The following is a 20488-nucleotide window of genomic DNA, read 5'->3' as shown; positions in this document are numbered from 1 at the left end:
TGTGTCCTTGAGCAAGGCACTTAATCACACATTGCTCTGCGACGACACTGGTGCCAAGCTGCATGGGTCCTAATGCCCTTCCCTTGGACAACATTGGTGTCATGGAGAGGGGAGACTTGCAGCATGGGCAACTGCTGGTCTTCCATACAGCTTGCCCAGGCCTGCGCCCTGGAGAGTGAAGACTTTCCAGGCGCAGATCCACGGTCTGGCAAGACTAACAGATGCCTTCTTCGGCTCACTAACAATCACATAGTATAATGCACTGGTTTAAGAAGAGACTATCTTGACCATCACAGATGTATTCATCAAAAAGAATCTGAACTACTGCAAGACACTGTTAACGCAAGACATTTTGATGGCGAGATAAACTATAAGGGATCAGGAGCCAAGTGCTCATTGTACAGAGTAGCCAGCATCTATACACCCCTAGTAATCATGCCAAGGATTTTAACAATCAAAGCTTCTGATCAATAGTGAATGGCAGGTTAAATAGTGTGCCTTTGCATATCAAGAAAAATACTTGGTTCCTTTTCATTCTGAAGCTGAACACTGCCTGGTTTATATGTGGCATGAGTGCTAGCTGCCAATCGCTGATGCCTAGATGAGATCCAGGCCCCTTTATATGGGGCTTCCCTTTAACCAGAGAAGGTGCGAATGAAGGGAACAATGAACAGGTTATAAAAAGGAAGATTAAGGTCAACATGCGGCTTTATAAACTGATGCAGAGGGCAATAATTCTTACTTCTCCTCCACGCCAAATTGAACAGCTTCAAATTGAAACAAAACACCATCAATAACCTCACCAAGCAGATGAACTAAATGTTAAAGATAATTAGCGAGATGAATTAGTAAAATAATTAGAGTAAAGATTTGAGAATAATGACTAAAAATAGGAAATGGAAGATGAAGGCTTAGTTGAAAGAGTAAAGAAAATAATACTTGGATACACTTGAGTATTAAGATTTAATATTTTCGGAATACTTTCCCAAAAGAAAAAGAGAAAGGATTGAACATTCAATAAAAGATCAGGATTCTGTGGCAAACAAGCAAACATAAAACACGCTTAAAGCATAATCGTTGATTTAGAGATAAGCAGTGATACAATTTAACTTTGTACAGTACCAAATATTGAATATTTCAGTTATAAACCCGGAAGGGATTATTACAATGAGCTGACAGCATTGGTAAATTGGTTCTTACAAGGCATGGTGGTCTCATCTGAACTCAGTATTATTTAAAGGAAAAAGGGAGCACCCTAATTATGTTTTTGGTCTTTTATTTCAGATGCTTATCTTTGATATGCTTGATACCTTCTTTGAGTAAATAACATAAACAGATTCAGGGGAGAAAAATCATTTTACACATGGACTTTTGTACCATTACAAGATTATCACTGGGGTCCATTGAATAGAATTTTATTTTACACTTTTGAGTAACAAGTTGAATAGAAAAATGCTTTAAAATGAGAAAATAAAAATAAAAGTTTTGTCTGAGCATTAAGAAATACAAATACCAAGAAACACATGAAGTTGAACAGTTTCTATAGGATCAAAAAAGATTGTTACCTTGTAGAGATAGACAAGGGGCAGAAAAGATAAAAAGACTTTTCAATGTTTCAAAGCTTAAACAAATGAGCATGTCGTGGCTTTGAACGGGTGTAACAGAAAATCTTGCTTTATCAAGGCTATGGGGAAGAGACATGTCAACATTAATACAGATTAAAGGAATAGAACAAGGAAAGAAAAATAAAGGGAATTCAAACTGCACTGGCAAATGGGATTCAAACACCAGTTTAAGTGGAGGAACATAACAATGAGACTTCAAATGCTGCCTCACATTTTGAAGAAGTGGTCAGACTTTTAAAATTCAGAGAGTGCCTTTTTGTGCTGCAAAATTATTGATTGAGATACAGTGCAGAATAGGCTCTTCTGGCCCTTTGAGGCGCGCCGCCCAGCAATCCCCCAATTTAGTCCTAGCCTATTCATGAGACAATATACAATGACCAATTAACCTACCAACCAGTACTGTGGAAGGAAACTGAAGCACCCAGAGCACCCACATACTAACGACGAGAAAGTACAAACTCTTAACAGGTAGCAGTGAGAATTGATCCCAGGTCACTGGTACTGTAGACCACTACACTATCATGATGCCCCAAATTAAGATCACACATCAATAAAGATGGGAGAGAGAGGGACTCTCTCGCCATCATCATCCTGTATCCTGTGATCTGTCACTACCTAAGTCCTCACTGCATGCTCCCTCCACCTCCTTGCAAGCCCCAGCTTGAGTTTGTCATATCAAAGTTTCAGCCTAAACAAGCTGTGAATGAAAGTTATTGTTGGAAAGAACTTATCCACAGGATCCATCTGGCTAAGTTCAGATTACTCACTCCAAGTATGGTGTTGCAAGATGTCACCTACTCACACTAGCTGAAAATATTTCAATTTACATCAACAAATTTATGACTATAATTAACAGTTCTAGCTACCTCATTGGTACTGCTATTGGTGATCAAAGACAAAATTAACAAGCTCAAACTTTTGAGAAAGGTAAATGCTTCCAACCAAAATAAAACTGTTCAGAGCATTAAAATCTAAATTGCTGCCAGATTCAAACTGACTTTTAATAGGAAGTTTATTACTTTTATGATACTGGAATCATCATTTTGATTTGGGCCAGCAAGCAAAATGGAAAAACAATATTGCATAGAAGTATGGAAGAAAATTGAGTAAATAGTAATGAACAACTGTATAAATCAATACATAGAAATGAAGTTTAACAATCAAGCATAAGGATAAATTTTAAACGAGAAATGCAGATTAAAGAGAAAATGCCAATAGTTACTGACTTTTAAGGTCAAATGAGCGCCAATGGTGCCAACTTTGCCCCTTCAGATCATGTGGCTCTTTCTTTATTGAAATTATCTAATCTCAGATAGAGTAGAGGGAATGGATACCACACTGATAGACAAAAAAAGAGTACTGAGAAGTTGCAATATTAGAGAACACTGAAGGTGTCAAGGAACGGGCTGCATCTGTGGAAAGGCAGCTAACCTTTCAGGTCTTTGATCTTTCATGAACCCAGAGCTCAACAGACGAGACACCAAAGGTGGTGTCTGATTCACTGAGTACTATATTTCTGAGTACTTTCTGAATTTATTTCCAATTTCCAAGTCCTTAAGCTTTCTATTCTCAAACCAAAAGAAGTTTCCATGGTTTTGCTCACTGAAAGTTGGAGGAGACAGTCTTTAGCACAGTTGAACATGGAACATTAGTTGCTAATTTGCAAATTACTGAATAAAGCAAATAATGCTTAATATGAGATTTGTAGTGTTTGGGAACACAGCAAATGTGCACATCAGTGTTTTAAATTATTTGGCACAGGGGTTGGTATAGTGAAGAGAAGGACAGGCACTAGTTCTACATTCTTCTTCCAGTTCTGCACTGTGCCCTGATTTGCATGTACATAGAAAATCCTTCAGTCATTAGATTTAATTCCTGGAATTTCCTCCTTAACACTACCATGGGAGTATGTCTACCAAAAGGACAGCAGCTACAGTGATTCAGGCAGACATCTCCTCACCACTCAAGGGCAATTAGGCATGGGAAGCAAATGTTAATTTCTGATTCCCAGATCCAAAAAAAAAGATTTTAAAATATGTTTCATTCTACTGAAAATTTTGGCTCACTTCTTTCCACCCTCAGTTTGAAGCCAAGGACAAAGAAAGTAGATGAGGGAGCCTCTTACGTGTAATACCATCAATTGAACTGTGGAAAGGCAGGTGAGATAAGATAGTTACAGTTGAAATTTTGTCATAGTCAATGGGAAAATAGTATTAAAGTTAAGTTAAATTAATTTACTGTTGAAGAAATGTAAACTAAAAATGAAGAACCAATTCATGCCTAGTCACTTAAGTAATGAAGCTTTACTGAACCTCAAAGCAGAGAACTCAGTTCTTAGTAGGATTACTGAACAGTTCATTTCTAAGGTCAGCGATTAATATGTAACTTTCATATACATTTAAACCATTAACACATAAAGGCCTTAGTCTTAGATCAAGGCCAAAGGTTAACCAAGAAATACATCTGTCACACTCTGGACAAATTAGACAGAATTTAGCTGCTTACTTTCTTGTGAAAACAGCATCAATGCACCCTCTGGTGGATAGCTTTGACTCACACACTTCAGTTTGGAAACAGAAGGATACACTCAAGTCATACTGCCTGCACCCAATCACGACATAAAAAATTAATGCACAGTACACCAACACCCCGCATTTACTTGTTCAGATGCATAAAGCCTACCGTCCTGGACTTCAGTGGTATAGTCTCAGCAGCAGTAGTTCATTTTGTGTTGTAATGAAGGAAATCCAAAGCTCCACTCAAAGCTTTAACAGCTGACAAAACCTGCACAGCTTTCCCAATTGTAAAATCTGCATGTGATTTTTAATTAGCTTTTTAAAATATCTTATCGTTAAAAAGGTAATTAAATAGAATCAACAGTTATCAAAAATATTTCAAAACAGTTCACCAAAATACATACAAAACTCAATAACTAAATTATTCAAAATAATTTTTTTAAAAATCTCATCTCATCATTTGCCTTCTGAATAACAACCCAAAATCTCCACTAAAATCTTTGGGAGTCAGATCCTGCACCAGATTAAACCTGGCACAAGATCCAAGAAGCAATTTCCCAGCATAACATTAGGGACCATAGCAAGCTAAAACTCTGCTGCTGGGCTCCATGTGTTTAACATGTGATAATGTATGCATCAAAGTTTTGATCTGATTAAACACACGTCGTTCTGTTTGAAACTGCAAGCATGACCCAGCAAGATGTGGTCTATTGACACTGTCTCAAATATGAACAGTTTTATATACAGTAGATGATATTTTATCATAAATTAGCCTTCAAATCACAATTTTTACCAATTTGCTCAAATTCATTCATTTATGACATCACCATTTCTACATCATCAAGCATTTCACTACTACAAAAGGAAATAATTCACATACCCATTGATTCCATTGCTGAATCAATGACCTTGCCAAAGAAAAATGGAGCCACTATCTGTGAAAGGCAGGAGACAACAAGTGCCAACATCCCACCAAGACAAATCAAAACTTCCTGTGGTAAAAGAAAATACTTTCTGGTTACTTTAAGTATGATATACATGTGTTAATCTCCAACAAGTAATTTTACTGTAAGGAAATATTTAATTTACATAAATTAATAACTAAGAAACAGAAAAAGAGCAGAGATTAGTTGGAGTTTATTTGGTTCTTTAAATGCTTCAGTTATAGCAATGTGGAAATGGTGTAAAATATATGTAACATCATAATACTTTTCCAAACTTTTTGATATTAAAATTGAAACCTCAATAATATCCTCCAAGAGGACCATAAGCTTGTCGTAGAGTTTGGAGACTTGCATGCCTCAATGACCTAGAGAGCTATGTTGGCTGGAGTAGGTGCTTGTACTCTTGGTAGGGTCACTCATGCTAAACAGGTCAGAGGGTTGAGGCCAGACTAAGAGTCGTCCATCGGTCCTCCAGGTTTAGGGGTTCAGTTCAACCCTGACTGGCCAAAAAAAAAAAGTTGTTATGGAAACAGCAATGTTGAAAACCTTCATTGCTGCCTCCAAATGACAGTGGTGTAACAGGCAGTAACTAACTCAGTAATACAATCAAAGATTAAGCTCAAGAGTCTTAATGCTCAATCTTTTCCATCAGTTATACTTAATTAACAGTTACAACTTACTTTCTAATAGATTAACTAACACCAAGTCACCTCTTCCAATAATGAGAATTTCAATTTAAATAAGATGAAGAGGAACTGACACTCAAAAGATTCAAACATTTAGCAACAGAACTAAAGAATTTGGTGGCTTGTAAACATCCATGGTGCAATTTGCCACAGTTGTTTTCTGACGTCTTCAATCATGTAATATCTGCAGAATATCTGAAAACAGGCAAAAACTGTTTGTGAGTTTTTATGGGGCTTCTACCATAGTAGGAGAAGCATCAGACAACTCTACCTGAACAAAGATTAATATAATAGTTAAGGCAAATATCCACTATTTATAAACCAGAATATCCACCACCTCTTTTACAAAGTCACAGTTCCCAAAGAAGATGTCATGCTGAAGGCAGCAGTTCTGAAATTCAGTATATATGCACAATATTTTACCCATCACTTACTTAATTAAAATACATATAATTTATTTAATCAACCAGAAGTTCTTAAAACTCCTGATTAATTGAACAATATTACTTATAAACAACTCCAGGCATGCAAAATAGGCTTACATGTCAAATGCAAAATTCTTACTTCTAATGTGGAAATACTCATTGAACAGACGATAAACGGCACTCACATCTTTAGCCAAAGAGAAGAGCCGCTTAAGATCAGCTTTACTTTTTTGGTCCCTTTCTTCCTCAATGCTTTGCACAATACGGAATATCTGCAACCTCCTCAGGAACCTGAGACAGAAAGTAGTGATTAAAGACAATAGTATCTGATTATTTCAACCAAAAACTTTAACAGATCATCCTACATTCCTTAGGTACTGAATACATAGAGCAAATACAATCCCAAAAACTCATTACAGAATGCAAGACCATTTGACCATCTTTCTGCAAGATCATTATTTCTATTCCCCACCTCCATTTTTCTCCTTTGCATACTTATACAATAATTTAATCTTTTTCCAGCAACTTTTCATATAGTGGATTCCAGATGGTGACTACTCACTGCACTTCCATTGTTTTTTATATTATATTTTAGGCTTTTAAATTCTTCTACTATTAGAAACAGTTCTATCTTTTTCCACAATGTCTAGATGCCTTCTGCTTTGAACACCTCTTAAATCATCTCTCAATATTTCCTGCTCCCAGAAGAATAACACAAACATCTCATATCCTAGTAACTTAAATCCATCTTTCCCAAGATCATTCAGATAAATCTTTTTGTAACTTCTAGAAGTCCTTCCAATCACATAGTGAACAGAAATGGATGCAATATTCTAGTGGCAGCTGAACCAACATAACATAAGCTTCTGGTATTTAGTCTATATATCATTCTTCTTAACTAAATGCTTCAATTGCATTTCTTAATACATTAAATTTCTTCCGTCATTCATCTCCCAATTTCACCCAGCCTATTTATATCCTTGAAGTCCATCACCATGCTTCTCATTGTTTACCTCACCATTTACCATACAAGTTTGGAAAATTCTGAAACAGAACCCAGCTTATTAACATACAATGCATATTAAGCAGTGGCCAGCTTTTATTTCCTGGGTACAGTGGTAAATTTACCTTCCAACCCATACGTCTTTGAGATGTGTGGGTGAAAAATGGATTACCTGAGAAAGCCCAATCACAGGAACAATGTGCAACTCCACACACATACCGAACCCAACGTCAGGATTAAACCTGGTTCTTTGGAACTGTCAGACATCACTGTGCTATCTACAGTACTGTGCAAAAGTCTTGGGCACATATATATAGCTAGTGTGTTAAGACTTTTGCACAGCACTGTATTTGTTAACGTGGAGCGTTGAGCGAGTTTGTAAATCTGGCGGGAGCAAAGGATGTTAGGAATGTCGAGTATGGAGCGTCATGGGAGTGGTGTGGGACAGGTGGCAGAGACGAAGTGCCAGGGGCAGGGGGTGCCATGGATGCAGACACACCCAGCTCTGAGACACCAGGCAAGGTCATTTGATTCCAAACAATTGATCATTACAGAATGTCTCTCTGGTGCTTCTTACTCAACCCCCCCCCCTCTTTTTTCTCACCATGATTCCCCTCTCCCTGCCCCTTCCTACTCTCAGTCCACAATAGAGACCAATATCAAAATCAGTTTTATCATCACTCACATCATGAAATCTGTTTCTTTTTGTGACAGTACGGTACAATACATAAAATTACTATAGTACTGTACAAAAGTCTTAGGCACATATACACATGAGCCTAAATCTTTCGCACAGTCCTAAATAAGCTCTACTCTTATAGTTAAAACTCTTGTACCCTGGAATTGGCTCCTTTTCTATAGCTCTCTATATTTTCCCACAGGCCAACAGTCTATAATAAATGGCGGTGCAGGCTCGAAGGGCCAAATGGCCTACTGCTGCACCTATTTTCTATGTTTCTATTACTTCTTAACTCTAGCTTAATTAAATGTATCTTCCCTGAGAGCACTGCTTCCTTAATCAGTAATATTACATGCCTTCTTCCTTATTTGAATGTCTTGAATCTCTGAAAATTTAGCACTTAATCCTATCCTGAGGTAGGAACTATGCTGTGACAATATAATAATCCTTTGCAGCTATCTGCACTGTACGAGGGGTCATTGATATGATCGTGGCCTAAGGTAGAAGGAGTCAATTTTAGAAAACCTAGCACATTTATTTTTCAACATAGTCCCCTCCTACATTTACACACTTAGTCCAGCGGTCGTGGTGCATATGGATCTTGGACCTCCAGAAAGTACCCACAGCAGGGGTGATTGATAAGTTTGTGGCCTAAGGTAGAAGGAGATGAGTTATACAGCTCTCGTTACATGCACATGCAGGTCAACTCTGAGTGATTATGCAGAAAGTTTGAAGTTAATAACTCATAAAGAGCGATTGATAAATTTGTGGCCTAAGGTGGAAGGCGTTGAGACCACAAGACCATGAGATATGGGAGTAGAATTAGGCCATTTGTCCCATCAAGTCTGCTCCACCATTCTAAACAATTAATGTCAACATATAATCACTGTCCTCTACTTCACTGGCACAACAACTGTTTTAACCACAACAAGGTTCAATAAAAAATGCCCAGCTGATATATATTTTGGTGGCGTCAGTGAGGAAAGATTGCCGGCAGAGACACCAAGAGATTCCCCAGTTTTTCCTGGAAATTACCACAGATCCCCTACACCTGGCTATAGAAAACAATATCACACAGTTTCAGCACATTCTAGACTAGCATTCAGTCTGGTAATAATGGGGTCAAGTTCATACTTAAAACAGCCCTGAGTGTTACACAGATGAACCAAAGCTTTAATATTAATCTTCATCACATTCATGCTTTTTCAGTTTTATCTGATCACCTTGTCAGGTATTACTTGCTAAAGTTACACCCAGAACATAAAATTTTTCAGGAATAATTAGACTGCTAGGGAACAAAGCATAACTGCTTATTAAGATGCATTTAGAGTTTTTCAACAAATTCAGTGTCCTTTACCTGTTACAAAAAACACAAAAGGGGAACTCAACCAGGCTGAATACCACAGTAGAAATACAAACAATCTTGAAAGTTAGATGCATCTGTCAATGGGGGAGAAAAAAAGGTCTTATTAAAAACAACTCAGTTAACATAATCTTATAAGTTTTTAATCTTCATGCACAAAAACAGTATGATATATTATCTATTTTATATGGGATACCATTGCCCAGTAACACGACTGTAATCAATGATCTGGATAACATGCAGGTTATCTAGATTACAAATCATGCTTTTTTAAACAGAGAAAATGTACAGTGGATCCTATTCTAAGAGGAGAAATATTAAAAGAAACCATGGGATCTGAAATGACAGGATTCCTTTTTCCAAGAACACTGATGAAGGAAGAGGTTAAACAGCCCAACTTTAATGGCTCCTAGTTACAGATCATTTCTCAATAGAACCCATAAAGGTGGTCATTATACTATATGCAAAGTAGGATTTTAAACTATTTCTATAGAAGAGGAAGTTCTTTTGACAGAAAATGTGAAGCTTATTACCTATAAACAAACCTAAATAACTAAAATCAAAGCCATTTTAAGTCTTGTTCCTCAGTTTGCAGGGTAATTGCAAACATTGTAAAGATTATTTGCTAGATTAAGATGAACAGAAAATATTTGTACAACAATTTTGTTTGGGGGTGTGAAGTTACTTCATTTCATACAGTAGGTTTTAAAGAATAAACAGACAGCCTCATACATGCTGAGTAAAATTGATATGTGACAAAGGATGGTGGGATGTAGATCTGATTCCACCTAGAACAATAACAACTGATGCCTCAAGCAAAAAATTAAAAAATTAATTTTTACAAAGTTCTGCATTCCAGGAGTATGTTGTGTTCATACATATCTTATCACAATTTTTTATAAAGCAAAGTCATGAAAAAACATGATTTTTAAAAAATTGTGCTTTATTTACTTTTATTCCCCCCACACACGAATTCTGTAAGATTACATTTTATTCTTTATCTTAAACTTTTTTGTAGTGCTTCGTGAATTCCCCAAGGATGAATTGCTGTTACCCAAATGGCCATAAATTAGGGGTGTCCTGTATTTTCTTTAATTCACACAACTTTGAGCCAGACATCCATGACTTTTGTTAATGCTGTGAAGCAGCTTTAATAACTTTTAAATAGAACCAACATTCAGGGAATTTAAAAACAATTAAAATTGATGTAAATAATTGAAAACTAAACATCTAAGAGAATAGCATTAACCTAAATCACATTATCTTTATTAGACAATTGACAATAGGTGCAGGAGTAGGCCATTCAGCCCTTCCAGCCAGCACCACCATTCACTGTGATCATGGCTGATCACCCACAATCAGTATCCAGTTCCTGCATTATCCCCATAACCTTTGATTCCACTATCCTTAAGAGCTCTATCCACCTCTTTCTTGAAAGCATCCAGAGATTTGGCCTCCACTGCCTTCTGGGGCAGAGCATTCCATATATCCACCACTCTCTGGGTGAAAAAGTTTTTCCTCAACTCCGTTCTAAATGGCCTACCCCTTATTCTTAAACTGTGGCCTCTGGTTCTGGACTCACCCATCAGCGAGAACATGCTTCCTGCCTCCAGCATGTCCAATCCCTTAATAATCTTATATGCTTCAATAAGATCCCCTCTCAGCCTTCTAAATTCCAGAGTATACAAGCCCAGTCGCTCCAATCTTTCAACATATGACAGTCCCGTCATCCCGGGAATTAACCTTGTGAACCTACGCTGCACTCCCTCAAATAGCAAGAATGTCCTTCCTCAAATTTGGAGACCAAAACTGTACACAATACTCCAGGTGTGGTCTCACCAGGGCCCTGTACAACTGCAGAAGGACCTCTTTGCTCTTATTGATCACCAAGTGCTTTGAAAGGGAAAAAATAAAAATAATATACATTTTCTAATCCACTGGACAAGAATTGCAAATGGAATGCGTGGGATCTTCAATAGTTTGCCAATTTAACCCACTGTGGGATTGGTAACATAATTCATCAATATCCTACCTAGGCCAAGCTTTGCCAATATACTCCACATGGATTCCAGCTGCAGGGCATAGTAATAGACAGTAATGCTAATGCCTCACACCTGTAATAATTCAGGTACAATTCTGAGCTTCAGTGCTTTCTGTGTGGAGTTTGCATGTTCCTTCTGTAACCTCATGGATTTCTCCCACGTGCTTCAGTTTCCTCCTATATCATAAAGACAGGCTGGTTGATGGGAAACTTAAAATAGCCAATTATCCTGCTTTAATAGGTGGCATGAGAATCAAAATGGAGGTCATAGGCACTCAACAGAAAATAGATTCCCAGGAAATAATTGCGTGAAGGGATTGTTCCAAGTGCCAGCATAAGCTCAATGGGTCAAGCAGCCTCCTTCTATGTTAGAAGGAAATAGGAAGTAATTTACAAAATAAGCATCATCACATTTAATCCATTAGCCTCAAACATACAGTATTTAGCCAATATTTACCCTAAGGTTATGCTGCAACTGTGGTGGTTCCAAAGCAAGGAAGATTCAATACACTTTTGCTTCCAGTTGTCCAAAATATATAATCCTATATCTCTTACAATTATTAAAGCAATGTTTAATACAAATTTAAGAAATTACACTGATCATAAGCAGCATTTACCTCTTTATAACTCTGCGTGACAAGAACTGTAATTCCTTTGGCAATTGTATATGCAACCCAGAGACCTGAGATGGTGAAACTAATCAGGTGCAGGAATTCCCTTTTCCTTTTAAGATTGGAATTGTTAAGATCATCAATCTGTTTCAGGGCAATAGATTCCATTGTCAAGTAAATTACTATAAGAATACACGTTTTCATTGTGCAAAATGCCGCAAGATCAAAAGTTGACTTCCAGAAGCACCACTTAAGTACATCGTTTTCCAAATAGTGAGAGCGACCACCTTGGAAATAAAAAGTAAACAGGTGAAATAAAAGATCAGAGTCAAAATGAATGGAAGGCAATGCCACAAAACAGAATTAAGAATGAAATGTATGCATTTTTAAAAAAGTCAATTCTAAGCTTTGAAAATTTCCAACATACATATTTCTACATTTCAACATATCTGAAATAAAATACTTTCATTTTTATCGATACCTAAAAGCTTTTATCATTTTAAAACATGAAAAAGAATTAAATATTCTCAAGTATCCAAAATACTTTATGGAACATCTAATGTGGAATTTCCTTCTCCTGCTCGATAATTCTACAGGTAGCGGTTACTTTTGAACAAATCAAAACCACTTAAACTAAGCACGGGGGTGGGGGGCAAGATACTCTGATGTGCTCACTGTCCATCCAATAGTTTCAAAATACATTCAATCTTTTATTAAGAAACCAGCAAAATGAACAATCTGAAAAAACAATAAAAACGAATTAAACAAAAACTAGTGATATAATGAAATAAACAGACTTAGTGTATTAAACGTACCTCAGCCAAGCATTCTTAAATGTATACAAAACTATTCAAGCATATTTGAGTGAATTAAATGGTCAAAGATGATACCACCCCTGGCCCGCCCTCAAGCTCTACCCACTAGCCCAAAGACAAAGCATGAATCTATATATATACTACAACTCTCATGCTCTGTCTGTCTGTTTGTCACCTCCAATTAGCGCAAACGTTGCATGACAGCGGCACTTTTTTTGGCTAAATTGAATTAAAATGCACTAACTTACAGAATGCAGACAAAGTTCAGGGTTATATGTTCGTATAAAATTGCTCATTCACCAAAAATCAACAGGCTGGCTTTCACCCGAGACCCCCATCGGCCAACATGGAAATCGGTACTTGACAGCCTGACGCATGCGCACGGCCAGCCTCAGCAGCAACACCTGCCGGAGCAAAAGGGCAGGGCAGCTCCATTTCGCAGGGTCACATTCTGCTAATCACCATCAGCATGTGCAGGATTGGGACAGATCTAACTGCCGCCCATCAATAAGAGATAATTAAATCTTATTGTAACGACGTACTTCCAGACACCCATATAACCCTTTGCTGCAGTCAAAGGACAGCAGTGACTATATCACGTCCATTTAGGAGAGTGCCAACCACATCATCAAGAATAATCGCATCCTTTGGTGTTACTGCTTCATATCTTCTATCCAGCATCAGAGTAAAAAAAAATGGTCAGCCAATTATGCCGCGTGGAAAAGGAAGGGGGACATTATAGCCAAGAGATGATGGCAAATGTCCTCGGGAAGTGGCAAGGAGAGGGAGAGAACTAGAATCAGATGAGGCCAGGGCCACATGACTCCAGGATCAAAGAGTCAGGACAAAAAAGGTTGAGAGAAGAGACAGAGGAGGAGAGGCATACACGTCTCCAGGATCAGAGACAAACAACAAACAGCAGGAGAGATAAAGAGACGGGGGATGAAAAGGCTGCACGTCTCCAGAATGACAACAAGAGGCACAAGGGTGGCTGATAAACCAGAAATGATGCCATCAAAAGTGTCCTTCATTAAATGAGGAGCAGCTATATTTGCTTTGCTACACGTCGTTCTTCTTTAATAAACTGAGGTTTTCTACTTCAGTTTCCAAAGCAAAGCGAAACCAATAGCATTCAGAAAAATTTAATGTTCATTCTGGTCATATCAGACTGCACTACCCTTCTCTCAAAGGGTGCCCCAACGGGTCACGCCGTTGTCTGGCATGCAACTAAACTCTTCACTTCTACCATGCCCCAACCCACATGACTAACTAGGCATAATAAACACACAACAAAATACAATACAGATAGAAAATAGATACATAGATCCTACACTACATATTCAAGGTAAACTACCTGAACATCACTCTTCAGATATAACTTTATTGAAAATACTGTATGTCAAGACAACTGCTCAAAATTTGTTCCCCCAATTCCAAGTGCACCCCTACTCCACTCATTTACTACCTTTAACGTTCCATTAGAAGGCCAGTGACACTACTTATGAAAACACAAGCAGAAGGATGAGATTTTCCCTCTTGGTGCACAGGACACAAAGATAAAATGTTATTTAAAAAAAAGACACATCTGCACAGATGTATTGAGTATGAAAACTATTAACTTATGGAGCTCAAAAATTTTAATCATTTCACCACCATGCAGTTTTGTTACAACACTTGTCTGCATAAGTTCAAAAGTTTGATCCAGGGTATGATTAAAAAGTAACCGTCAACCACTAATTCCAAACTTAGCAATTACCCATATCTGACCCAGAAACTGGCAGCATTATCAAGAACAAAAAACAAAGCAAGTTTCTATTTAATTAGGTCTACTAAAGACTTTGACAGGTATTGAGTTTTTTTTGCATCCATGTGCTCTCATTAATTAAGATTTTCATCCACTTAAGTCTAGTTTTGTAGTTCTGATGAAAGGTCACTGATTTGAGAACATTAACTCTGTCTTACAACAGATGCTTCCAGCATTTTCTGTGTTTACCTCATCATGATAAGTAATAACACATTAACTCTGGAAATCTGCACTTGCTTTGAAAGTTTATTTAACATGTCAATACTGAGTAGGATCAAAAGTTTACTGAAAGAATGTTTAAGATTATTATATTACAACAATCAGATTGAAAGCTCTTCTGTCCTACCACATCCACTTACAAATAGCCAGTGATAAATAAACAAGAGAAGAATCGGCCCATAAATGGCTCCAATAAGCAAAGCCAAAATGCAAGTCTAAAATGTCACAGTTGAGATATTTTCAATCACTTACATCTAGAAGAGGAAGACAGCTGATCAATCTGTCTTTTTCTATGATCCTATCAGCAGAACTTCCATGGTTTTTCTTTGTTTCATGGCTATCTGGAGAAGATGAATCTCAAGAGTTGTATATGGAAACATACTTTGATAATAAGTGAACCTTTGAACCTTTCTGAAACTCAAACTAACTTGCTTAAATGCAAAAGAAAGGCTCAATATAGTGGATACAAAGCTAGTTGTCAATCTTCACCACAATCTAGTTCAATTGTATTTGAAGATGAACCCTGTCTTTAGTACAGATACAACACTGATCAACATGACAATGTAGAAAATTATCCAGGAATGGCACTATCTCAAAATGCAGAACAATTCTAATCCTGGCCATTAATACCTCATCATGGTAGCCACAATCATTAGCGAAGGGATGGAAGGAAGATCTCATCAGCTGTGCTATTAAGCAATACTCACACACCAATAACCAGCTTACTAATACTTGAATAAGGTTTTCCTGGGACTACTTGTTACAAAAGGGCAAAAGAACAGAATTCTAGAGGCAAAACACACAAAGGCAGCACTTGACTCACAGAACCAAGAAGCTCAGTTCAACTGAAATGATTGGGAATCAAAAGGGCAAATTTACTGTTATGAGTCATGATTCATTGAGAAAAGTGGCATATTAGCTAAGTGGTAAGCATTAATATTTGTGGATCAAAGATCTGGAAACATTCAAAACTCAGGAAGCGAGTGAGGTAGCTGGTGAATACAAATTCGATAAATTTAATCATCACAGCAATAACAGTGACATGTGACTGGTTATGAAAAAAATCCAACAGGTTCACAAATATCCTTGAGGAAAAACTCATGCCTAGTTGTCAGAAGATAACCACTGATGCTTACATCTTCAACAGAATATTCCAATGATTCACTACTGTAAGTGTGAAGAAGTTTCTTCCAGTCTTTACACTCAATGGTCAAACCCTCATTTGAGATTGTGACTTCTAGTTCCAGATGCCCCAGACACAAGAAACATTACCCTCCATTTACCAGGTCGAGCTCCGTAAGAAATGTGTACATTGCATCCAGATCACATTGCGTTCTCATAAGATCAGAGCTTCAATGTCCTTTCTGCACACACTTGCCACCCCAGGAAACTAACCCTTTCCTATAATCAAAAAAAAAGTATTTCCTTCCTTACATAGGAAGACTGGGCCTGTACACAATAGTCTGGATCCAGTCTCAGCAGATTAACAATGCCAACATGTTGCAGACAAGAAACATAGCTAGACCATATGAATACTATGACGATAGCAGAGCCTGTGTCATGACGAGGCTTCCAAGTTCATGAAGCCTCTCCACCACCTTCGGAATACAAACCAAGAGTTTGATAAAATACTCAACTCTTCATAACACGAGTACAATTCCAAAAATAATCATGGGGCATAAACAGTATCAGTAGAATGATGCTCAATTTACAACCCTAAACATTGATTCCCTCCACCACAACCTAGTGTGGCCACAATGGGTAGCACTCATATGATGCAATATCAAAACTCTCCTGAATATACCTCACTGAGACTGGTAGCCTCTGCACTCTAAAATGTTCAAGGTGGAACAGGAAGTTTTCCTCTGCAGCCCACATCTAGTAATGATCATCATTATGTGCCGTGTCATATGACGTGGGCAACCATGGTCTTTCCATGACCATGGCTGTTCCTGGCAAATTTTTCAACAGAAGTGGTTTGCCATTGCCTTCTTGTTGACCCCAGCCATTATCAATACTCTTCAGAGATTGTCTGCCTGGTGTCAGTGGTCACTTAACCAGGACTTGTGATATGCACCAGCTGCTCATACGACCAGCCACCACCTGTGCCCATGGCTTTAAATGATCCTGATCAGAGGGTTAAGCAGATGCTACACCTCACTGAAAGGTGATCTGCAGGCTAATGGTGGGAAGGAGCACATTACACTTCCATTGGTAGAAACTTATCTCCACCCCACCACCTATCTAGGAATGATATCACTATTTATTCATAGTCTTCAAGTTCAAATGTTAGACCTCTCCACCTTAACAGTATTAAAACAATTCCTTCAACAGAACTGAAGTGTTTCTGGATGATTGGTCTTGACCCTATCGAAGATGAAAAAGAATGAGCAACATATGCCAACCTTGCTAGCAACATCTACAGCACGTCTCACAAGTACAGAGTACGGACGTCAGTGATGATCTTATAGAGGCATTTAGAGGTGAAGGGCATAGATACAGAGGGCAGTTAGTATCATTTCTGGGTTTGGGGGAAATAAGAACGAGGAGGCATGGATTTAAGTTGAGTGGGCAACAGAGTGTAGTATGTCTATGAAATAAATTACTTGAAGCAGGCAAAATAATGCCCTTCAAAAGACAATTGGATAGGTATATGGACAGGAGCAGTTTAGAAGGATATGGGCCAAAACCCAAGGAAATGAGACCAGCCTGGATAGCCTCTTGGTCAGTCATGCTGAAGGACCTGTATCCATGTTGTATGATTCTATAGAATAGAATAGAACTTTTATTGTCATTGCTCAAGACAGCGAGATTGCGGTGCTACTCCAGTCCATGCAAAACAGACATTCACAATGTGTGGTGCAGCTTAATTTAAAAAATAATCCCATATTTACATGCAACATGTGACTTTGATAGTCCACAACACTCAAAGGATATTGGCAAGCTGGGGTGTAGCATTACTTAGCTACATAACAGCCCTCGGGAAGAAGCTGTTTTTCAGTCTTAATTCTTAAAGTGTCATCAAAGAGTCTTCAGGAGGTGGAGTGAAGTTAAGATGGCGCTAAACAGTGACTCCTTTTTTGCATCTTTGGAAACAGCTCTATTTCCATCTTTAATATCTTCATTTTTCCTTTTCAGGGTTCTTTTGAAGACACTGACCTGAAGTTACATGCTGATGTCGGTTCTTTGCGGAAATGGGACCTGTTCTCGGGGATTCAGGACTGGCCATTGAGAGTCTTGCTCGAATTCGGAAGCCTAAGATCTCAGGGCTCTGGAGACAGGTGGATCGCGGCTTGGTTTCACGGCAGGAGACCCGTGTGTCATCAGGGGAGTCGGGATATCTGCTATGGGCCCAAAGACCCAGAATCTTTGCGATCTTCAGGCACAGAGTTCAAAAAAAGCGACGTAACGGACTTTTAACATCGCAAACCAGCGAGTTGTTTGTTATGTCTCCCCGCTTGTTGGAAAAATGGAGACACCTCCCTCTCCCTTATTAGGGAGAGAGAAAATCTATGGTATGTCGAATGCTGAGTATAACGCCAAGTGCTTGGGGTAACTGCAAGTCTATGTCTTTGCTATTGCTTTGCCCACGCTTAGGTGCTCGGTGACAGTACCAATGCTTGTTTTTTTGCCGGTGGGAGGAGGAGTGATTGTTGTTCACTGCCGCTTACGCGCGGGAGGAAGGGCAGCTGGGGTGGACCTTGGGGTTCTCACGTTTACTTGTGATTCATTCTTCAGGGCACTTCTCTGTTTTCATGGATGTTGCGAAGAAAAAGCATTGCAGGATATATATTGTAATACATTTCTCTAACATTAAATTGGACCTTTGAAGAGTCTGTCTATATTCATACAGATTCTATATAGTATAGCATCATATAGTCATGTTATCAAAAGCCATCATTCTATTTATGCAAACAAAATATTTTTAATTTCCCACTTTATGTGGGAATAAAAAGCTTCTTAAAATCAATTAGCTCTAGCCATCAACAATGATAAAAATGCATTACCTAAAATCCAGAGCATGATGGTAGATATTCCATCCACAAATAGAATTATATTAATAAGAGGGATGAATCTAACAGCAGGCAATCTGTAATAGTATATACTATCTTGTGCCATTTTTCTTGCAGTCTCTCCTATTCTTTTTACACCAGCCTGAAACAAGATTAAAACAAAAGTCAACATCACATGATTTAAACAAATGCTTCCCAATTTAGAATGGTTTGCAGACACACACAACCATGTTTTGGGGTCTGAAGGCCAGTATAAGGGAAATTACTTTGTAATTCTTCTCAACTTCAGTAGTTTTGTCTTAAGCAAATCTATGAGTCACATGCAACATAGTTCCTTCTTAAATGGTCTTTTCAGCATTACAATGCACGTCATTTTAGTTTAGGATTCACTTGTTTAATCAATTGTCAGAGGTTCCAGAAATAATCCATATTTAAAGTCCTGATCAAGAGATTTCATTACCATTGTTTTCACTGAAGATACAGAGAAGCCATTGTAAATCTATTTGGAAATGAAATAAAACCATCTGACTGCATTCTACAAAATGCGCAGTGGATATTATACAAGAGATTGGACAGCTTTGTCAATAAGACAAAACCAGAAGATACCACCTTAAGGGGCAAAAAGGACATATAAAAGATAGCAGTTTAAAAAGCATGTGCAAAAACGAAATTCCCATTGAGAGGCAGTTTTACAAACACCAGGGTCCCGGAGGAACGTTGTTTCGTTTTTACCGTGTACTGCACCAGCAGCTTATGGTCGAAATGACAATAAACTTGACTTGAACTGACTAGCCTATTAATTATGAAACTATTCCCAAACTGTAGATAGGCAAAAGGAAAACGCTCAATAATTTAGCAACTGTGATAACTTTAAGACACTTGCCAGTCAAAATGTACTGCTTGAAGGGTTGTCAAGCAACAAATTCAGTCAATTTCTGTTAATTTGATTTTCGGATGCAGCCCACGTTTGAAAAACTGACAGCCCTTCAAGTGGCTGCATCGCGTCAGCCTGGAAACCCATCCATCTCCCAGCGAAAGTACCAATGATGCTGGCAGGATCTGCATGCTCTCTTAGCACAAAAAGCTGCTGCCGAACAAACCATACCCTTAATCAGGAAGGTCGCTACAAAATACCGCAATTTGCAGTTACGAAGATTTTCATGTAACCCCTACAAGACCGATTCCAGCTGTCCTTCACCCGTCCTCAAGCGCCGGCCCTGTTGGCACCGAATGCCGAGATGATACTGCAGGTCTCCGGTGCTCACTGCTGCCGCGGCGCTCCCGCAGTGAGCAAAGGACGGCCGAAAGGAAGGGGCCGGGGCCAGGGCCGGGAGCGGTGTCTACCGCCCTCAACACACCCACAGACTCACCGGCTTCCGACGCTGCTCGGCTTCACTCCGAGCCTTTCCGGCGGCCCATAGAGATGAACCGGAAACCTCCACCGCGCTCGCGTCAGGTTTCAGGAGGAGGCGGAGCTCCACGCCCGCGACAGGTACAGGAGGCGGAGCTCCACGCTCGCGAAGGTACAGGAGGCGGAGCTCCACGCTCGCGCCAGGTACAGGAGGCGGAGCTCCAAGCTCGCGCCAGGTACAGGAGGCGGAGCTCCAGGCACTTCAGGTGCAAGGGGCGTGGTTTCAGCCTCGTGTCAGGTGCAGGGGCGGAACTACAGGCTTATCTCAGCCACAGGGTACGGGGCTCTAAGCATGATCCAGGTACAGCAGGCGGAGCTTCGGGCGCATCAGGT

General features: G+C 38.9%; 1 protein-coding gene across 2 annotated transcripts in view; it reads right to left on the bottom strand.

Annotated features, from left to right (window-relative positions):
- Positions 1-20213, bottom strand: part of LOC134338554 (ABC transporter B family member 1-like) — a 142935-nt gene extending 122722 nt beyond the window's left edge. The window contains exons 1-6 of one of the 2 annotated variants that reach the window (XM_063034460.1): positions 20115-20213; positions 18739-18886; positions 11900-12180; positions 9236-9318; positions 6382-6487; positions 5022-5133 (exon numbers count right to left, since the gene is read on the bottom strand). In XM_063034460.1, the coding sequence (XP_062890530.1) occupies positions 5022-5133; positions 6382-6487; positions 9236-9318; positions 11900-12180; positions 18739-18850 (694 nt within the window). In that variant the 5' untranslated portion in view covers positions 18851-18886; positions 20115-20213. Of the gene's footprint in view, positions 1-5021; positions 5134-6381; positions 6488-9235; positions 9319-11899; positions 12181-14173; positions 14282-18738; positions 18887-20114 lie in introns of those variants that run through there. The other variant, XM_063034461.1, reaches the window with a different exon arrangement.
- Positions 20214-20488: the final 275 nt, after the last annotated feature.

The sequence above is a fragment of the Mobula hypostoma genome, chromosome 27 (assembly GCF_963921235.1).
Source record: "Mobula hypostoma chromosome 27, sMobHyp1.1, whole genome shotgun sequence".
NCBI lineage: Eukaryota > Metazoa > Chordata > Chondrichthyes > Myliobatiformes > Myliobatidae > Mobula > Mobula hypostoma.
This window is presented reverse-complemented; position numbering and strand designations above follow the sequence as displayed.